Genomic DNA, 17,295 nt, shown 5'->3' on the forward strand with positions numbered 1-17,295 from the left:
GTGTGTGCATGGTTGTTTGTCCTGTATGTCTCTGTGTTGCCCTGCGACAGACTGGCGACCTGTCCGGGGTGTACCCCGCCTCTCGCCCGGAACATAGCTGGAGATGGGCACCAGCAACCCTCCCGACCCCATTAGGGACAAGGGTGAACAGAAAATGGATGGATGGATGGATATCTTGAGAATTATTAACACATTTTTTAACTCAAGCTGAGTGGTTGTATTAGAGCCTAAGTGGAGACTAGTGATTGGGAAGAATGAAAAGGGAAAAATAAGCTAATTTGAATAAAGAAATAAAACACTTTAAAGCAGAACCACCAAAAAAAGGAAATGACCAACATGTCTGATAATCAGACCCTGAAACTAGACCTGATGTGAAGCATCTACAGAATAAAAGAGGAAGCAAAGAGAACCATATGGAACAGAAGTAAAACTAAATGCAAGCTTGACAAAGATGTGGACTAACTTGACTTTAAATAATCCATTCCAAGCTTTTTATGCCTTTGTCTTTTATGGTGTGAGTGCATTACCTTGATCAGCTTCTTATGTATTCATCCATGACATACCATATGTCAGGTTCTTTAGTATATCTGTTTGAGGAGTTTTCTCTAGTTAGTTTTTTATTTTCCTTTTCTGGAAATCCTGGTCAAACTCCACTGAGTCAAAACTACAATTTGCCGTTTATAATTTCAACCTTTGTAGTTGTAATAACAGTCATCATCAATACTTGACTCCGGTGGTAGATCAAGATACACATTCTAATGTTTTCTGATTCTACTTGAATTCTGTTCATTAAGTTTTCAACCTTTTAACTTTTTTAACTCAACAAACTTGATAGTTAAACATGGAGCTGCTTCGCCCTCAGATGGTTGCAGACCTATCTGTGAGCTGTTTTTACGTACTGAGCATGCTTTACTGATGAGCGCCGTTACTCCACAATATAGGAGCGACATGAGCTATTAATACAGATCTGATCCACAATAGTTTTTCTGCAAGAAAGGCACTGAGAGGATGTGGCAATTCGATGTTTCCTCAACCCTGCAGATACTCTGCTTTGCATTGTTCTTGGGTCTATTGCGATGGTTCAGAAACAAAAGTCATGGTAAGTAATTGGTGTAAATACATGTATTTTATATGTTTTACGTTTGTTTTGGTCTATTTATGTTTGTATGTCAGTGAAGTATTTGTCAGCTCATTCAAATTTATTCTTCATTAAAAAAAGTTTCAACTTTCTGTGACTGTTTACAACATAATAAATAGAAAAGTATGGTACATGTTAGCATGTTCAGTTACAGGAATGACTGTGCAGTTTCACAGTAATGGTGGTGAGGAGAAGAAGTTACTGTGAGTTTTATAGATAGTCGCTGTATCTATTTACAGTCGGGACGGGTCACCTGCCTGAAGCAGGCGAGACACAGACGTCTGCGGTTGTCTCACAGATTTTGAGCAGCCTGATTGTAATTGATACATTGCCTTGCATTACTGTTCATACTCTTAACTTTCTCATATCTTTTCATAAACAGAAATCTAGATATTCTAAAGGAATTTTACATGACAGATTAACACAGAGAGGTACATGGCTTATAAATCAGTAGGGATACATGGTTTGTTAATTTTTTTATGAATAAAAAATCACAAAGGTATAAATCCTTTGGCCAATGTTCTTCAGAAAATAACTTAAGTAGAGTCAGGCTGCACAGAAAGCAACCAGAGATTTTCACTTGCAACAAATTCAGAGTTGGATTCAAGTCAGGACTCTGGGCCATTCTAGCCTATTTAATAAACTTTAATCTAAACCAATCCATTATAACTCTGGCTTTATGTTCACTTTATGTTTATGTTCATGCTTTGCATGAATTTCCATTGCTCTCCAGTTTTTTGGAGCCTTTGAGAGTTTTTCCAGGGTTGCTCTTTATTTACGTAAACTCTAACCAGCTCCCAGAGGAAAAGCATCAAGTTATGTGTTGGCGGGGCGTGCCGTGGTGGCATAGTGGTTAGCGAGACCCGTATTTGGAGGCCTTGAGTCCTCAACACGGGCGTCGCGGGTTCGACTCCCGGACCCGACGATATTTGCCGCATGTCTAACCCCCTCTCCCTCCCCGTTTCCTGTCAGCCCACTGTCATATAAGGGACACTAGAGCCCACAAAAGACCCCCTGGAGGGGTAAAAAAAAAAAAAAAAAAATTATGTGTTGGCCTGTCACGTAAAATCCTTATGCAATATTTTGAGGTTTGTGTTTGCAATGTGACAAAATGTGAAAAAGTTAAAGTGGTGTGAATATTTTCACAAAGTCCAATGAACTCTCCATCACATTGACCCCACCAAACTGCAGTTTTATTTTAAGTTTATTCATGTGACATGTTGCATTTAAATAGTTGCGCATCATGTATGCCTTGACATTGTAGTGTTTTAGTCGCAAATTGTATTAGATAGTGATGATCAGGTTGTTCTCAATGAATGGACTGTTTTAATTAATACATGCACAGACTTAATATGATCTATAGCACTATGCTGAATCTCATTACTTATACAACGTATCACGCTATAATTAACAACGTATCCGGTGGAAAATAAGAACATTACAAACTAACAGAAACTAGCTGACATTCTCACTGGTTAACTTCTTGTATGTAAACCTATTAAAGTCAAATGTAAATTACAGACTTTGTGTGTAGGAGCCATCAATGTCAAATATCCATTGCCCTTGTTGTGACCTAGCCATATCTAACAAAGTGAACTCAAGGGAAGACTTTTTTTTCTGATGAGGCTAAACAAAACAAACATATTTCCATCTGTTTTTTGCTTTCACACAAAATCTAAAGCAGCCAACGTTCCACCATCTGTTTCTATCAAGATAAGACCAGTGGGAGTAGGCATGTCTGTAATGTACAGATATAGGATTTTACTCACTGAAGGGGAAATGTTTCTAATAAACAAAGTGGATAAAAGAGGAGAAATATGCTGGAGCAATTCGTCATTCGTAGAGAAGGTTTATCATGTGAGATGATTTTACAGCAAAGTATGAAGATTCCTCTGCAGCCTGAGTTAATCTGTTTCATTCTACCTGTCCAGGTGGAGATGACTCTGCAGCTAAATGTGTAGGTGAGAGAAACTCGGGTTGTGATTCAGGAGGCAGTGGTGGTAAGAAAGAAAGATTTTCAGTTTTGTTATGAAACATGTAGGTGAGTGTATGCTAACAGCTGCTAAACTTTGGGGAGTAGCCAACACAGACAATCATCATTGATGAAAAATTAATTAACATGTTTTGCATTGTAAAATAATTGAAATCCCTTTAACTTTTTCACATTTTGTCACATTGCAGCCATATTTAAATATCTTACAGAGCACAGTTCTGTCATTTGAAAATGGAAAGACAGTGGCACAAATGCAAACCTACCGAGACTCAACCGTCTACCTGAACTGACAGGCTGAGCAAAGCAAGGGGAGCATTAATCCCAAAAGCAGCCAAGAGGTAATTGTGGAGGACCTGCACAAGTCCACAGCTCCACAGGGAGGAATCTGTTGACAGCACAACTATGTGCACTCCACAAATTTGATCTTTATGGCAGAGTGACAAGAAGAAAATCATTACTGAAAGAAACAATCAGCAGAACTTTTTGTAGGCGACAACAAACACACAGAAGAAAGTTATTTTATCAGATGAGACCAAGCTTCTTGTCTGTCATTCAAAATGTCAACTGTGAATGAAACTAAGACCCTGAAAACACCATCTCTGCAGTGAAACATGGTGATGATGGTCACCATGCTAGGTGGCTGCTTTCTTTCAAGTGGAACAAAGAAGTTTATAAGAGTTGATGGGAAAATGGATGGAGCAAAATGCAAGATTGTCCTGGAAGAAAATAAATTTATATGCAGCAAAAGACTGGAAACAAGGCAGAGGTTCACTTTCCAGCAGGACAACAACTCTAAACATTCAACTAGAACTAAATGACTTAGATAAATGCAGTTTTATGAGTTAGAAAGACCCAGTCAGAATAAGTAGATAGTGTCCATCAAATATGACCTAGCTTGATGTATTTTGGTTTAAAGAAATAAATCAGCTTTCAAATGTGCAAAGACTGCAGAGACCTAACCCTGTTAAAAGATCTTACACCAAGAGGTAGTTCTACAATGTGTAGTGTATAGATGCCAAGTATATTTCATACTTTATTAAAAAAAAATATTACTATCTTTTACAGTACAATTCTACTATTTTATGTAATGTGACAAATGAAAAAAGGCTTAATGGGTATAAATCATTTTGCAAAACACAAATTGTGGTTCAAAATTATCTTAAGGATTGTTGATGTAGACAATATGTAATTAAATCTTAAAAACATTAACTGGGCAACCATAAAGGTATCTGCAGCTGAAGATTTTAAGACAAGTTTTTAAGTTCTTACTAGTCTGGAGCTCATTACAGGGTCTATCAGTACCACTTACACATCATCTGTATCTGGGATCTCTGAATTTTAATTGTCCATTTGCAATCAAGCTCTTAAACAAATGTGTGTTTAAAAATGTGTCTTCTGATTAGTGAAATTTCTGGAAGAAGGTATAAAATTTCATTCATATTCAAGCCTAGTCTGGAAGAAAAAGCTGTAGATTTATGAAGTCTGAAGACTAAAATCTTTTTTTCAAGGAAAACATGGGAGAAATAAACCAACTTCCTTTATACCTACACTTTAAACAGCCGTGCATTTCTCTTGGTGTCTAATTCTTTATAAAATATGGGAATAAATAATCTTAAAACTCCTGGAAATACTCATAGATTACTATTTTAGCTTTAAGTAGAAAAAGTTTCTGTCGGCATTAAAGGGAATAAAAGGAAAACTAAATTGGCATAAAATGGCCATAAGTTATTTTGCAAAGTATTGATAAAATAAAATGAATTTTAATGGCAAAAAAATATTTAACATGGCCGTTAAAAAAATTACAATAAACTTATAAATAAAAAGAAGTACAGGAAGGAAATATAACATTACATATGAAAATGAAATATAAATTGATTAACAATTTGGGACATTTGACTGGTACTGCTGATCAAACCAAAAATAACTCTTAGCAACCTCCTGCTGATAGATAATACTCACTGACGTCTTATAGCCATATGTCCTTACAGCACACCATGTAAAGAATATAGAAAACCTGTTTTCAAAGTAGTGGGTACAAAATGTCCACAAGACAGGTGTGACCTAACACACTGTGAGTACGAAGAGTCATATGTTTCATGCTCGAAAACATTGAGTGCAAATTCAAAGTACTACAAGGTTTAAAGCCAAAATGACCAGTACTGATTAAAGAAAATACAAGTGCACACTCTACCATTGAAAAAATGTGGCTGGTTTTACGTTTTAATTTCTGAAAGGTGAATATATATATTTTTTTAATAACAAGCATCTCAAAATGATAAAAATCAGTTTTAGTTTAATATTAAAGGGTGAGGGTGTTAAATATTTCTAACTAGTTGTGTGTACTGTACTGTATGTGTGTGTTTGTGTCTAAATCCGTCACAACTATGTGTGCCTACATGGCTGCCAATAGAGTAGTTAAGCTGGGCACTTTTGCAACTGCGCTCACTTTTCATACCAGGCAGACTGGGTTACTGCAGAGGCACCTTGAGCTCCTCAGAGTCCAGCAGGGCAGCAGAGATTTTTACACTCAGGGCCTCTTTCTGTCAGCCAGCTTCAGTCCCAGGACCAGGACCAGGACCAGAACCAGAACAATGGCGCAACCCGTTAAAACCGACCCCACTAAGATGGGTGAGGGTCGGGCGATTGCAGTGCTGACTTCTGGAGGCGATGCTCAGGGTAAGTGCAGGCTTTCCAGAATGTACAATTGTGCAAAGCAAGGACTTGGAGGATCTGCTTAAGTTAATATTAAAAAAATGCTATTTTTTTTCAACTCTTTAATATCAATGACTTGTGGTCAGGCTAGCTATTCACTGCTCACACAGGACTATTTTTAATCTGCTATTCACTTCCTAGACTATTTTTGATGCTTCATTAGTAAACAGAAATTATTTTAAATACACTACCATGTTCAAACATTTAATTCTCCCCATCAAATCCTGTATTTTTTAAATATGGATTATGCTCTGTAATTTCTCCTAGCTGTCATAAAACTCAGTAAGGTAAAAGGGAGACATGATTTGCCAGAAGGAAAGAGAATAGCAGACCATATTCTGACCTTTAACTTGATGAGGAATATGTCCAAAGTGACCTTTAAAAGGTTTGCCAGTGACCCCACACAGCTGAAGTGTCAGCATGTGAGAGCCTGAGATTTCTCTCTTCGGTTTACCATGTGAACTTTCTCAAACATTGGACACAATCTCAAATGCAAAACCAAAACTACACATTGATTTCATCACAACTTTTGTCTTTTAATATGCATTTTTCTGTAAAATAATCCTAATTTCTTTCAAGGAATGCAACAATTACGACTGCTAATTTTAGAAACATGACCTTTCCTTCCTATGTGTACATTAGTGAGGCAGATGAAGAAAGCAGTACTGCTCTTCCTTCCTATACCTCTTTCCTTTTACACTGTAAGAGGATATGCTTTTGGCACCCTTTAAGTTAATCTATCCGCAGCTTGTCCTTTAAGTAACCCCTCAATCAAACGACCGCAGTGAGGTTCACACTGTGGCTTTCATCTGATGTTTCAAATTCACAAGTTTTTCATAGGAGCCAAAAATAGCATTTCTGAATTTATTTAACACTCGAATGACTCAACATTCAGACTCAGAAAACTCCCAACTTAACATGCAAGCTGAAAGAAAACTGTGAACGTTATGATCTAAAGGTGAAATTAAAGTTTGCACTTAATGACAGGGTTGTTTTTTTTTATCAAGTTACGTGGGGATGATACACACTAATGGATATTCTATTTAAAAAGGATAGTGAGAGCAATCCAAATTTACAATGCAATAGTGTTCAAACCTCTTAAACTTTCAAAGGAAAATGTGTTTTGCCTGGGCTTCACCAACACACGGTTGTGGAACAGTTTAAAAGTTTGATAATAAAAAGGTTTTGAACATCTCTCTGTTCTGCTCAAACCATTGTTTGAAAATGAAAATAGCATGGGTGGGAAAGAAAATCATGAGAAGCAGCCAAGAGGACCACAGTAAGGCTGCGTTCACATCGCAACCTGAAGTAACCTAATTCCGATTTTTTTTTTTTTTGTCAAATCGATCTTTTTTTTATTTATTTTTTTTGGCGTGGCCGTTTACACTTCTAAATATATGCGATTTGTATGTGATCTCCAGCGTGAACCTCAAATGAGCTGAAAGTGTCCCGCATGCGCAGTAGAGGGCGAAAAACGTCATACATGGAGCGTGCTCAGTGTTTTCCCAACAGCCTTAAAGAAGAAGTAGCGCTCAGTGTTTGCGGAAGTAAAAATGGATGCTAACGGTGGAGCATAGCTTACGATTTTGAAGTTGTTGTCCAAGCAGAGCCAGTACAGTAACAACTTAATCCTCATTATTGTTAGCCATGGTTGTAGTTTTTCTTCCCACAGGAAGCAGAATAGTGACATTTGTCGAGTGTCAATGACGTTCAGCTCGATGAATGCGACCAGGTACCAGGAATACGACCTGACCAGGCGTCAGATCGTATTTGAATCAGATACGTACCGGATATCCAAGTGGCGTGGTTAGCAATCGAAAAAAACCCGACCTGTGTTGTTCAGACTGTGATGAAAATATTAAATACAGGTCACAATAAGGCTAAAAAGAAAAGAAAAGAAATTCGGAATTGGGTCACTTCTGGCTGGAGTGTAAACGTACCCCAACTCTGGAGGAGCTGCTGATCTGGAGATCTATAGCTCAGGTGTGAGAATCTGTTCACTGGACATCTAGTTATGCATTCCACAGATCTTTTTATGAAAGAGTGGAAAAAGATAAATCCATTGTTGAAAGAAGTTATAAGAATCCCCTTTTGCAGTTTTCTATAAGCCATGTGTGAAACTTACAGATGTCTGGTCTAATGAGATCAATATTTACCTTTTTAGCCTAGAGACTGGGGCAGAAGTTCTTCTTCAAGAACAACAACCATCCAGCGAGAGTTACAATTGAGTAGTTTGGGTGTTGAAATGGCCCAGTCAAAGTTCAGACCCAAATCCCACCAAGAATTATGAAACAGAGTTGAAAATTGATGTTCACAGGTGCTCTCCATCTAATCGGACTGAACTTGAGCTGTTTTGCAAAAAAGAATGGGCAAACTGGTAGAGATACCCTATATGAGCTGAATCCTTTTACAAAACACTGTGCATACTGAATTCACCCAAAATAATTCAATGTCCCAAAATTTATTTTTAAAAAAAAAAGTCCAGTTACGAGGATGGTGCAAATAAAGATCCGTACTCTGTTCATGCAGGAATGAATGCGGCTGTGAGAGCCACCGTTCGAGTGGGGCTGTACACTGGAGCCAAGGTGTACTTTGTCCATGAGGTTGGTACCACTTCTGTCCATTACCACAGTAAATTATATGATCTGAACGAATTAAAATAGATAAATAATCAATTATTATAAGTGTTCTACTTTTATGAAAACGGAGAAAAACAATCACGTTTTTTAATGTATTACTATTATTCAACAGAATTACTTCAATTGTTCAATCTTTCTTACAGGAATGTTAGTAGGACTAAAGCAGCGGCGAAAATAAAAGAATGTGACAAACATGAAGTTGCTTCACTGCAAGTATTATTTTTAAAGGGGTAATTTTCTGTTGTATGGTGACATCTTGTTGTTACCAGGGTTACCAGGGCCTGGTTGACGGGGGAGACAATATCCGCCCAGCTACCTGGGAAAGTGTGTCAATGATGCTGCAGCTGGTGAGTTCGAACACACGCAGGCAATGATAATATGTGCACTATATATAGTCTCTCACATGTACTAGCAGTCCAGCCTTTACTCTCTACGGTGCAGCGTTGAAGGTCAAATAGTCAGTTAAATGCCAAGGTTCATTAGAAAGCAACACTTCTGCGACACATGTGTGAAGTTTTCAAATTCTGCCACCCAAGCTGTGTCCTTCACGTTCGAGACTGAAATCCTTTCTCCTTGTCGGACATCAGGGTGGGACTGTGATCGGTAGCGCCCGCTGTCAGGACTTCCGCACCAAGGAGGGGCGCACCAAGGCGGCCTGTAACTTAGTCAAGCTGGGCATCACCAACTTGTGTGTTATTGGAGGTGACGGCAGTCTCACAGGTGCCAACCAGTTCAGGACGGAGTGGAAAGACCTGCTAGCTGACCTGGTTAAAGCAGGTGAGCTCCACCTTCAAAGAGCTGCACGCTGTAAAACATTTGAAGGTGTTTTAAGTTTAAAATGAAAGTCCACCTGCTGCCTTGAAAATGCAATTTAAGTCAGAAAGAAAAATCTTTTGGTTTTAACTCAGAACTTAAAGTTTGAAAAGTTGATTTAATAACAAGAAACAAGTGTCTAAAAATTGTTTATTAGGTTCATTAATCTTGACTTGTGAGTTTTAACTTAGTGCTGCAATTTAAACCAAATAACTATTTCACAATATGCAAGAAAATACTGTCCTCACCCAGTTAAAGAGCTCACATTTTTCTGTTACTTGTTACTATATCAAGTTAAAATAACTACTTATTTTACTTTAGAATAATTTTAATTCTTGTTTCAAATTGCATGAACAAAATTTCTGATCTGATAATGAATTTTATTAACCATCAAAATGAATTTTGTTCAGAAACATTTAGCATGAACAGGACATTATCCTCAAGCTTTACAAACTGAAAATTGTACTAAATGTAAATTTAGTACTAAATTGTACTAAATGACCTTTTGCCTGAAAAACACTGAAGAATCAGATCAATGTAACACACTTCCATCTCACTCAAGGTGCAAAACAAGATTATAAAAACAAGCCGCTAAGCATTCTGTAACTCCTCTCTTTTTCTTCTTCCAGTTTTTAAATTGCTAACCTAAAATCTCAAGTTTGTTCAACTCTTGGAGGTTTGACAAAATTAATAACAAGTTAAAACAACTTACTAAGTTTGTCTTTCACAAATTCATACATTTAGGTTCAAAATCTAAAACTTGCTCAATTTATTTGACTAAAAGAGTAGGAGACAGTAGACACAACTAAATGTGGCTCAGATGTTTTACAGTGCACAATATGAATGCAAGATTTCTAATAAATGATCAGTATAAATATGCTATATAAGCATTTTTAAAAAAAAATATGTTTGAATCTGGTTTCAGGAAAAATCACAGCAAATGAAGCAAATAACTCCTCCCATCTCAACATTGTCGGCATGGTGGGCTCCATCGACAATGACTTCTGTGGAACTGATATGACCATTGGCACTGACAGCGCCCTGCATCGCATTATTGAAATAGTAGATGCCATCACAACCACGGCACAGAGGTAAGCATGTAGGTTTTAAAATGTTCAAAGACAGAAGCAGCAGGTGAAACGTTTGCAGGCTTTTGACAATAAGTGCTTCTGTGTGCAGTCACCAGAGGACCTTCATCTTGGAGGTAATGGGTAGGCACTGTGGGTGAGTACAGATTTTATGTGTGTTTTGGAAGAATTTGAATAAAGTTTCACATAACAACCACATATCTAACTTTTATGGAAGAGGATTAGGAGCAGTAAAATAAAAAATAAAACAAATTCTGACTTTAATCTCAGAAGAGAAAAGTGGCCCTAAATCCTTCTCTGTAAACATTTTACATGGTAGACCAACACAAGGTTGTGCATATGTTTGAAGTGGAAGCTGTTCTTTGAAGACCTCAGTTGTCAGAGAGCATGTGTGAACAAGCAGCATCATGGAGACCAAGGAACAGAGCAGACAGGCCAGAGAGAAAGACATAGAGACATTTAGGTTGCCTTGAATGCTTCACAGAGTACTGTTCCACCCATCTTTGCAAAATGAAAAAAATATGGCAAACTAAGTCTATGGCAAACAAGGTTTGGTTTTTCAAGAAGCCGTAATCACAGAAGCAGCAGGAGACCTGCAGTAACTCTGGAAGAGCTGCAGAGATTCATAATTGCGAGAATCTGTTGACAGGATAAGTAGTATTGGTGCAATCCACAAATCTGAGCTTTATAGATGTGCGAAAACAAGGAAACCCTTGCTGAGAGAAAGCCATGAGAAATCCCATTTGTATTTATCCAGAATCAGTGAGAGCAACAGCAAACCCAGTGCTCAGATGAGAGCAAAATTAGATATTTTTAAACTGCATGAAAACATATTACGTGAAAGAAAAAAACACTTCTAATCACCTTGATCGTACTGGGAACAACAAAGCTGATCTGAGCTGATGGGACGATGGATGGAGGTAAAAACAAGCGAAACCTGGAAGAAAACCTGTGCAAGACTGTTAAAGATCGAAGAGGAGGTCCACCTTCCAGCAGGACAATAATAATAAAATGCAGTCGGTGCAACAATGGAATGGATTAGACCAAAGCACATTTCTGTACTAACATCATCTAATTAAAGCATTTTTAAACTAATAATTAGTAAACTCCCTGTTGACGTACGGGCCCATAAATTCTTTAGAATAGGAAGCACCAGAACATGCCTTTCAACTGAAGCAGATGTGTAGATCAGGAAACACCTAGAGAGAAATAGCTATTCTTCAAAGTTTCCCACATGTACAGTCAGAGTAAAGCTTTAAACGGCTGTTTCTGTGTATTGTAATTCCATGTTGCAATAACATTTTATTGTGTACAGCTACCTTGCCTTGGTGACTGCTCTGGCATGTGGTGCCGACTGGGTCTTCATCCCAGAGATGCCTCCAGATGAAGGATGGGAGGAACATCTGTGTAGAAGACTTACAGATGTAAATTTCCTGCTCTTCAGTGTCACATTTATGTTTAATTTGGCTTCTGCCCTAAATCTTTACCTGCCCTATTGTAGCAAAGATGTCGTGGTTCCCGTTTGAATATCATCATCGTTGCAGAGGGAGCAATAGATCGCAAAGGAAAACCAATCACCTGTGACCTAGTCAAACAGGTCAGTGCACCAGAATACTAGGAAATAAGCACAAACTATGCCAGGAAGTTTTCTCATAAACAATATCTTTTTCAAGCTGGTGTCAAAGCAGCTGGGTTTCGACACCCGAACCACCATCCTGGGCCATGTGCAAAGAGGAGGAACCCCCTCCGCTTTTGACAGGATCCTGGTAATGCCTCAATAAACCTGTTTATCCTACTCATTTTTATAAGATTTATTGATTATGTTAGAGCCTCTCTTGTTTTTATTATAACCCAGGCAAGCAGAATGGGTGTGGAGGCTGTCATGGCTCTGCTGGAAGCCACACCAGATACTCCTGCCTGTGTGGTCAGCCTGTCTGGAAACATGGCTGTCAGGCTGCCTCTTATGGAATGTGTGCAAGTGGTAAGTCAGCATGACGACACATTCACGAACATTAAGTCTGCCAGGTGTTCATTAGGTAATAACTGTGATTCTGCAGTGACTTGAAAAGACAGTAAATTCAGTTGTTTGTAATTTTGTCACTCTATGTATTTTATTGGAATGTATGTTTATGTTAGTCAGTGTTAAAACAGTGGTGGCACCATTATTCTCAGTTGATGTTTTTTTTTTTTAGAAGGAACAGAAAAGCTGGGAAGGTGGAAAAGAAAATGTTAAAACTTGCAAAACCCTTGAGACTGGGATGGAGGTTCATCTTCCAGTAGATTACTGATCTAAATAAAGTCAGAGCTACCGGGGAATGGTTTAAATCCAAGTATATGCATGTGTTGAAATGGTCCAGTCAAAGTCTAGGCCCAAATTTATCTGACAATGTCTGATAAATGTTTAAAATTTAATTTTATTGTAATTCCAACAATAGGTGATTCTTCAGGGAACTAAGTACAAACGCACACCACAGTTTTCAGATTGTATAATTATCCTTTCATTTCATGTTTAGGCACTACTTTGCATTGGTTTATCACATAAAATTCCAATAAAATACATTAAAGTTTGATAAACAAAATATAAAAAAGTTCAAATGTTTTTGCAAAGGTTTTGATTGACTTCAAATTTTTTGATTAAAACTTATGTGTTTGCTTTTCATACCAGACTAAAGATGTCACCACAGCCATGGCTGAAGGACGGTATGACGATGCGGTGATGCTCAGAGGAAAGTAAGGCCTGCACCTATATTCATTTTAATTTCTACCCAGTGTGTTTGTTTTCAAATGAATGTTCACTTTTGCTTTTCTAATAACAGGAGCTTTGAGAACAACTGGAACACATATAAAATGCTTGCCCATGTGAACCCTCCAGAGACAAAGGTTAGAAACTACTCCTTTACAACCATGTTTAGATTTAGTGGAAATTTTCCAAAATTCTTCTGATGAGGGTTATTTTTTTATATATATATGTATATATATATATACACATATAATTTCAGAGCAATATCAACATTGCCATACTGAACATCGGCGCTCCATGTGCAGGAATGAATGCTGCAGTACGTGCAGCTGTCAGGATTGGGCTGCTTCAGGGCCACCAGATGCTGGCGGTGCATGAAGGCTTTGATGGCTTGGCACATGGGCTGGTAATGTATTAGATCAGGCTGTAAATGACACATGTTGAGCACTGTCCCTATGAATACAAATTGACGATTGGGACATAATCTTATTTTATCATCAAGAACTGAACTTATAATGGGACAAAATGTTCTGACTGCATGTACAGATTGAGCCAATTGGTTGGTCTGGAGTGGCAGGATGGACTGGAAAGGGTGGTTCCATGCTTGGCACCAAGAGGTGAGCCAGTTCAAGAAGATCTGGGCTTCAACAGATTCTTTAATATTTCATTGAATACTGGTTGCCTTAATGAAAATCTAAATCTGTACTGACATGATGTGATGTTCATTATTTTTGTTATGAAGGACGCTACCTAAGCAGCATCTGGAGGAGATCAGCCTGAACATCACAAAGTTCAACATCCATGGTATTGTCATTATCGGAGGCTTTGAGGTGAGACACTTTTGACTCTGCTTCAGTTTTAAAATACTACAAAGTCCATTTGACTTCAGCAACAAAATCAGTCAAACGTTTAAAAGGTTAATACATTAAGCATGGACAAGTTTGAAATTGTTGCTGATTTTCTATTACCGCTACAGGGTCAAAATTCTGCATACAGTTCAATATAAATTTGTGTCTCTCCAAGTAACCACTGGTTTAATGTCCCTTAGGAAACTGCATGTTTCTTATAGTCATAAAGTTATGGCTTAATTCTGGCTGGTATTTATCAGCTTATTCAAATAGCTTTGTTTCTTGATATAGCCCAGCTTTTTTAAGGATAGTGTACAGTGAGCTCCACCATTTGTGATGAGAAAAGATGTCAAATATCAGCTGAAATTGGTGGTAACAAAATGCGTGTTGTTGCTCTACAAGTTGCGGTGGCATATTTAACCAAACATCAGTGAGGATGTATATGTCATATTTGAACCTATTTGTATAAGTTTACCATATTTGGGCTGCAAGAATTCACGTTTTAAACTCACTGGAGATGTACAGCCATTCTGTAATGAGAAAAGAAAGTTTTAAATGCGTCAGTAAAAGCCCCGAATAAAAATTTTATTCTTGCCAATGAGGACTGTTTGTAAACTTGGATCCTGCAAATGCTTGAAAAAAAAGCATGTCCTTTTGAGTTATGGCTTTCCTCCTCACAGGCATTCCTGGGAGGTCTAGAGATGGTGGAAGCTAGAGAGAAGTACGAGGAACTGTGCATTCCCCTCGTCGTTGTTCCTGCTACCGTCTCCAATAATGTCCCTGGATCTGACTTCAGCATAGGCGCAGACACAGCCCTCAACACCATTACTATGGTAAACATCTGACTGTGTAGAAACATGAAGTAATCCATAAACAATCAGGTCTTTTTCACTCATTGTTGCTCACGTTCTGCAGACATGTGACCGGATCAAGCAGTCTGCTGCCGGCACCAAGAGGAGAGTGTTCATTATTGAGACCATGGGGGGATACTGTGGCTACCTGGCAACCATGGCTGGGTTGGCATCTGGAGCAGATGCGGCCTACATTTATGAGGAACCGTTCAACATTCATGACCTCGAGGTCTGTCTGTATGTCTTCTCATGACCGAAAGATAAAAAGAAACAAAATCATAGCATTCATCAGTGAGAGATGGGCAGATATTTCTGTCAGTCTGATCGATGATTTGTTTGTAGCTGAACGTTGATCATCTAGTGGAAAAGATGAAGACAACCGTGAAGAGAGGGCTAATTCTGAGGTTTGTGGGAAATAAAACCACAAATATTTTCATCCTGCTCACACTCACTGCTATTAGTGAATGTCTTGTCTGAAACTTCTACTTTTGCTTCAGAAATGAGAAGTGCAACGCAAACTACACGACTGATTTCATCTTCAACCTGTATTCAGAGGAGGGGAAGGGTGTGTTTGACTGCAGAAAAAATGTTCTTGGTCATATGCAGCAGGTTTGTTACTCTGTGATTCTCTGTTTGTTGGTCCACTTCTCATAGTTTGGCGCAGCCACTGTGAAAGATACAATTTTTTTTTCTTCTTAGGGTGGAACCCCCAGTCCTTTTGATAGGAACTTTGGCACAAAGATGGGAGTCAAGTCTGTTCTCTGGTTGACTGACAAGCTGAAGGAATGCTACAGACATGGTGAGTGTTTGAAAACATAAAACATCTGGTGTTCTTGTTTATAATTTTTAATAAAGTATGCTGTTTTTAACTCTATAATGACTGTTTATAAATTAAACCTGCAGGTCGCATCTTTGCCAACTCTAAGGACTCAGCCTGTGTGCTGGGAATGAGGAAAAGAGCGTTGGTGTTCCAGCCTTTGGCAGATCTAAGAACTGAGACTGACATTGAGTAAGAACTTAGAAATGTTACTTACAGTACCCTGTATTAAAACCCCTTGGACTTATCAAATTTTTGATTTTTCAAGCGTAAATTACAACATATTTTACTCCAATCTTCCCAGCAGACGATCAGAAAGTAGAGCGTCATTGTAAAGTGGAAGAAATGTATGCCTTCTCAAATCTTTTTACAAAGTAAAGCTTGAAAATTGTGACATGAACATTTGTTCAACAATTCTACTTCAGTTACCTTGTTAAAGAACCTTTTGGTTTAGTTACAATGGCAATCGTTTTGAATTATGAAAACTAAACTTTCTTCACTTTGTTCATTGCAAATTTGCTCAATTGTAGTCAAAATCAACGAAGAGTTTCAAAGTCTTTGTACAGATTCTCAGTTGTATGTTGGTTTTGATTTTGACAGGGCCATGTAACCTTTCCCTAACATATCTCAGTTATGCGTGTTGGTCCTTCATATAAATCCCCCCAAAATAAATCCAAGATTGTGGTTGTAACAGGACAAAATGTAAATAAGTTTTGGAGGACATTTATTTGGCCTTTTTAACATGTTTTCTTTTTTGCCTTTAGACTTTTTCACTGATAAGCATTGTCCTTTGCAGACACCGTATTCCAAAGATCCAGTGGTGGCTGAGGCTGAGGCCCATCTTGAAGATCCTGGCCAAGTACAAGATCAACTTGGACACCTCAGAGAGGACTGCAATGGAACATGTCATCAAGAAGAGAGGCTTAGTTCCTCAGTAGCTTTTCCATGTCACTGCTCAAGAGACATCAGTTCATTGTCTTCTGTTTAAAGCACTTTGTAAACTCTGACTTGAGGATTGTGCAATAATAAAGACATTAACATAAAAATATTGCTTAACAACTACTTCTTACAAATCATACTGTCAGTGTTTAAATAAATCGAGTGAAATGCATTTGCTAAATTGTACAAACAGCGGAATTTTAGGAAGTTTAAATTCTGATTGATTTCTTGTTTCATCCAACATTGTGTGTAACTATATTAGATAGTATATTAGATAGTTTTTACTTCTATGTGGGTTAGAAATTATAAATGCCTCGATTACAGTGTTCCTAAAAAGATTTTCTGAAGTCTGGTTTTGGTGATAAAAAATGTGTCTCCCCTTTAAGTTTTTTTGTTAAATATTAAAATTCTAAATTAACCAAGTTGACTCTGTAGTTTCCTCTTTTTTCCCCATTTTTTATAATACCAATATTTAATCATGCATTGTGTGAATTAGAAACTTTGGCTTTGAAATGCCCTGCAGTTTTTGATCTTCACTTTAGAATAAAAAATATGAGAATATCTAAAGACCAAATGAAGGGTGTTCAAGATTTTTGCATAGCATTTGATGTTGCAGCATGAATTAAATCATGAGGGTAAAAGAAGAAATTAAGAAATTGAATACATTCAAAATTTACTGTTTTTTGAATATTTAAATTAAAAGAAAATATAATATTT

The 17,295-nt window shown here is 37.7% G+C and overlaps 1 protein-coding gene and 1 long non-coding RNA gene across 2 annotated transcripts; both read left to right on the plus strand.

The window, feature by feature from the left end:
* The first annotated feature begins 2,907 nt into the window (after window positions 1-2,907).
* On the plus strand, window positions 2,908-4,875 carry LOC114135137 (uncharacterized). The gene is made up of 2 exons (XR_003593546.1): window positions 2,908-2,995; window positions 3,070-4,875. It is a non-coding gene; the product is annotated as an uncharacterized LOC114135137 (long non-coding RNA).
* Window positions 4,876-5,512: 637 nt separating this feature from the next.
* pfkmb (phosphofructokinase, muscle b) lies at window positions 5,513-16,822 on the plus strand. The gene is made up of 22 exons (XM_028002077.1): window positions 5,513-5,807; window positions 8,373-8,446; window positions 8,752-8,829; window positions 9,070-9,259; window positions 10,221-10,386; window positions 10,475-10,519; window positions 11,699-11,807; window positions 11,885-11,980; window positions 12,057-12,149; window positions 12,239-12,364; window positions 13,049-13,113; window positions 13,200-13,263; window positions 13,383-13,529; window positions 13,670-13,740; window positions 13,866-13,953; window positions 14,652-14,804; window positions 14,887-15,051; window positions 15,165-15,226; window positions 15,320-15,431; window positions 15,522-15,621; window positions 15,726-15,831; window positions 16,436-16,822. The coding sequence occupies exons 1-22, from the start codon at window positions 5,516-5,518 to the stop codon at window positions 16,575-16,577; spliced, it is 2,544 nt and encodes an 847-aa protein (XP_027857878.1). The 5' UTR covers window positions 5,513-5,515; the 3' UTR covers window positions 16,578-16,822.
* Window positions 16,823-17,295: the final 473 nt, after the last annotated feature.

This window comes from Xiphophorus couchianus, chromosome 20, assembly GCF_001444195.1.
Source record: "Xiphophorus couchianus chromosome 20, X_couchianus-1.0, whole genome shotgun sequence".
In the NCBI taxonomy this organism is placed as follows: domain Eukaryota; kingdom Metazoa; phylum Chordata; class Actinopteri; order Cyprinodontiformes; family Poeciliidae; genus Xiphophorus; species Xiphophorus couchianus.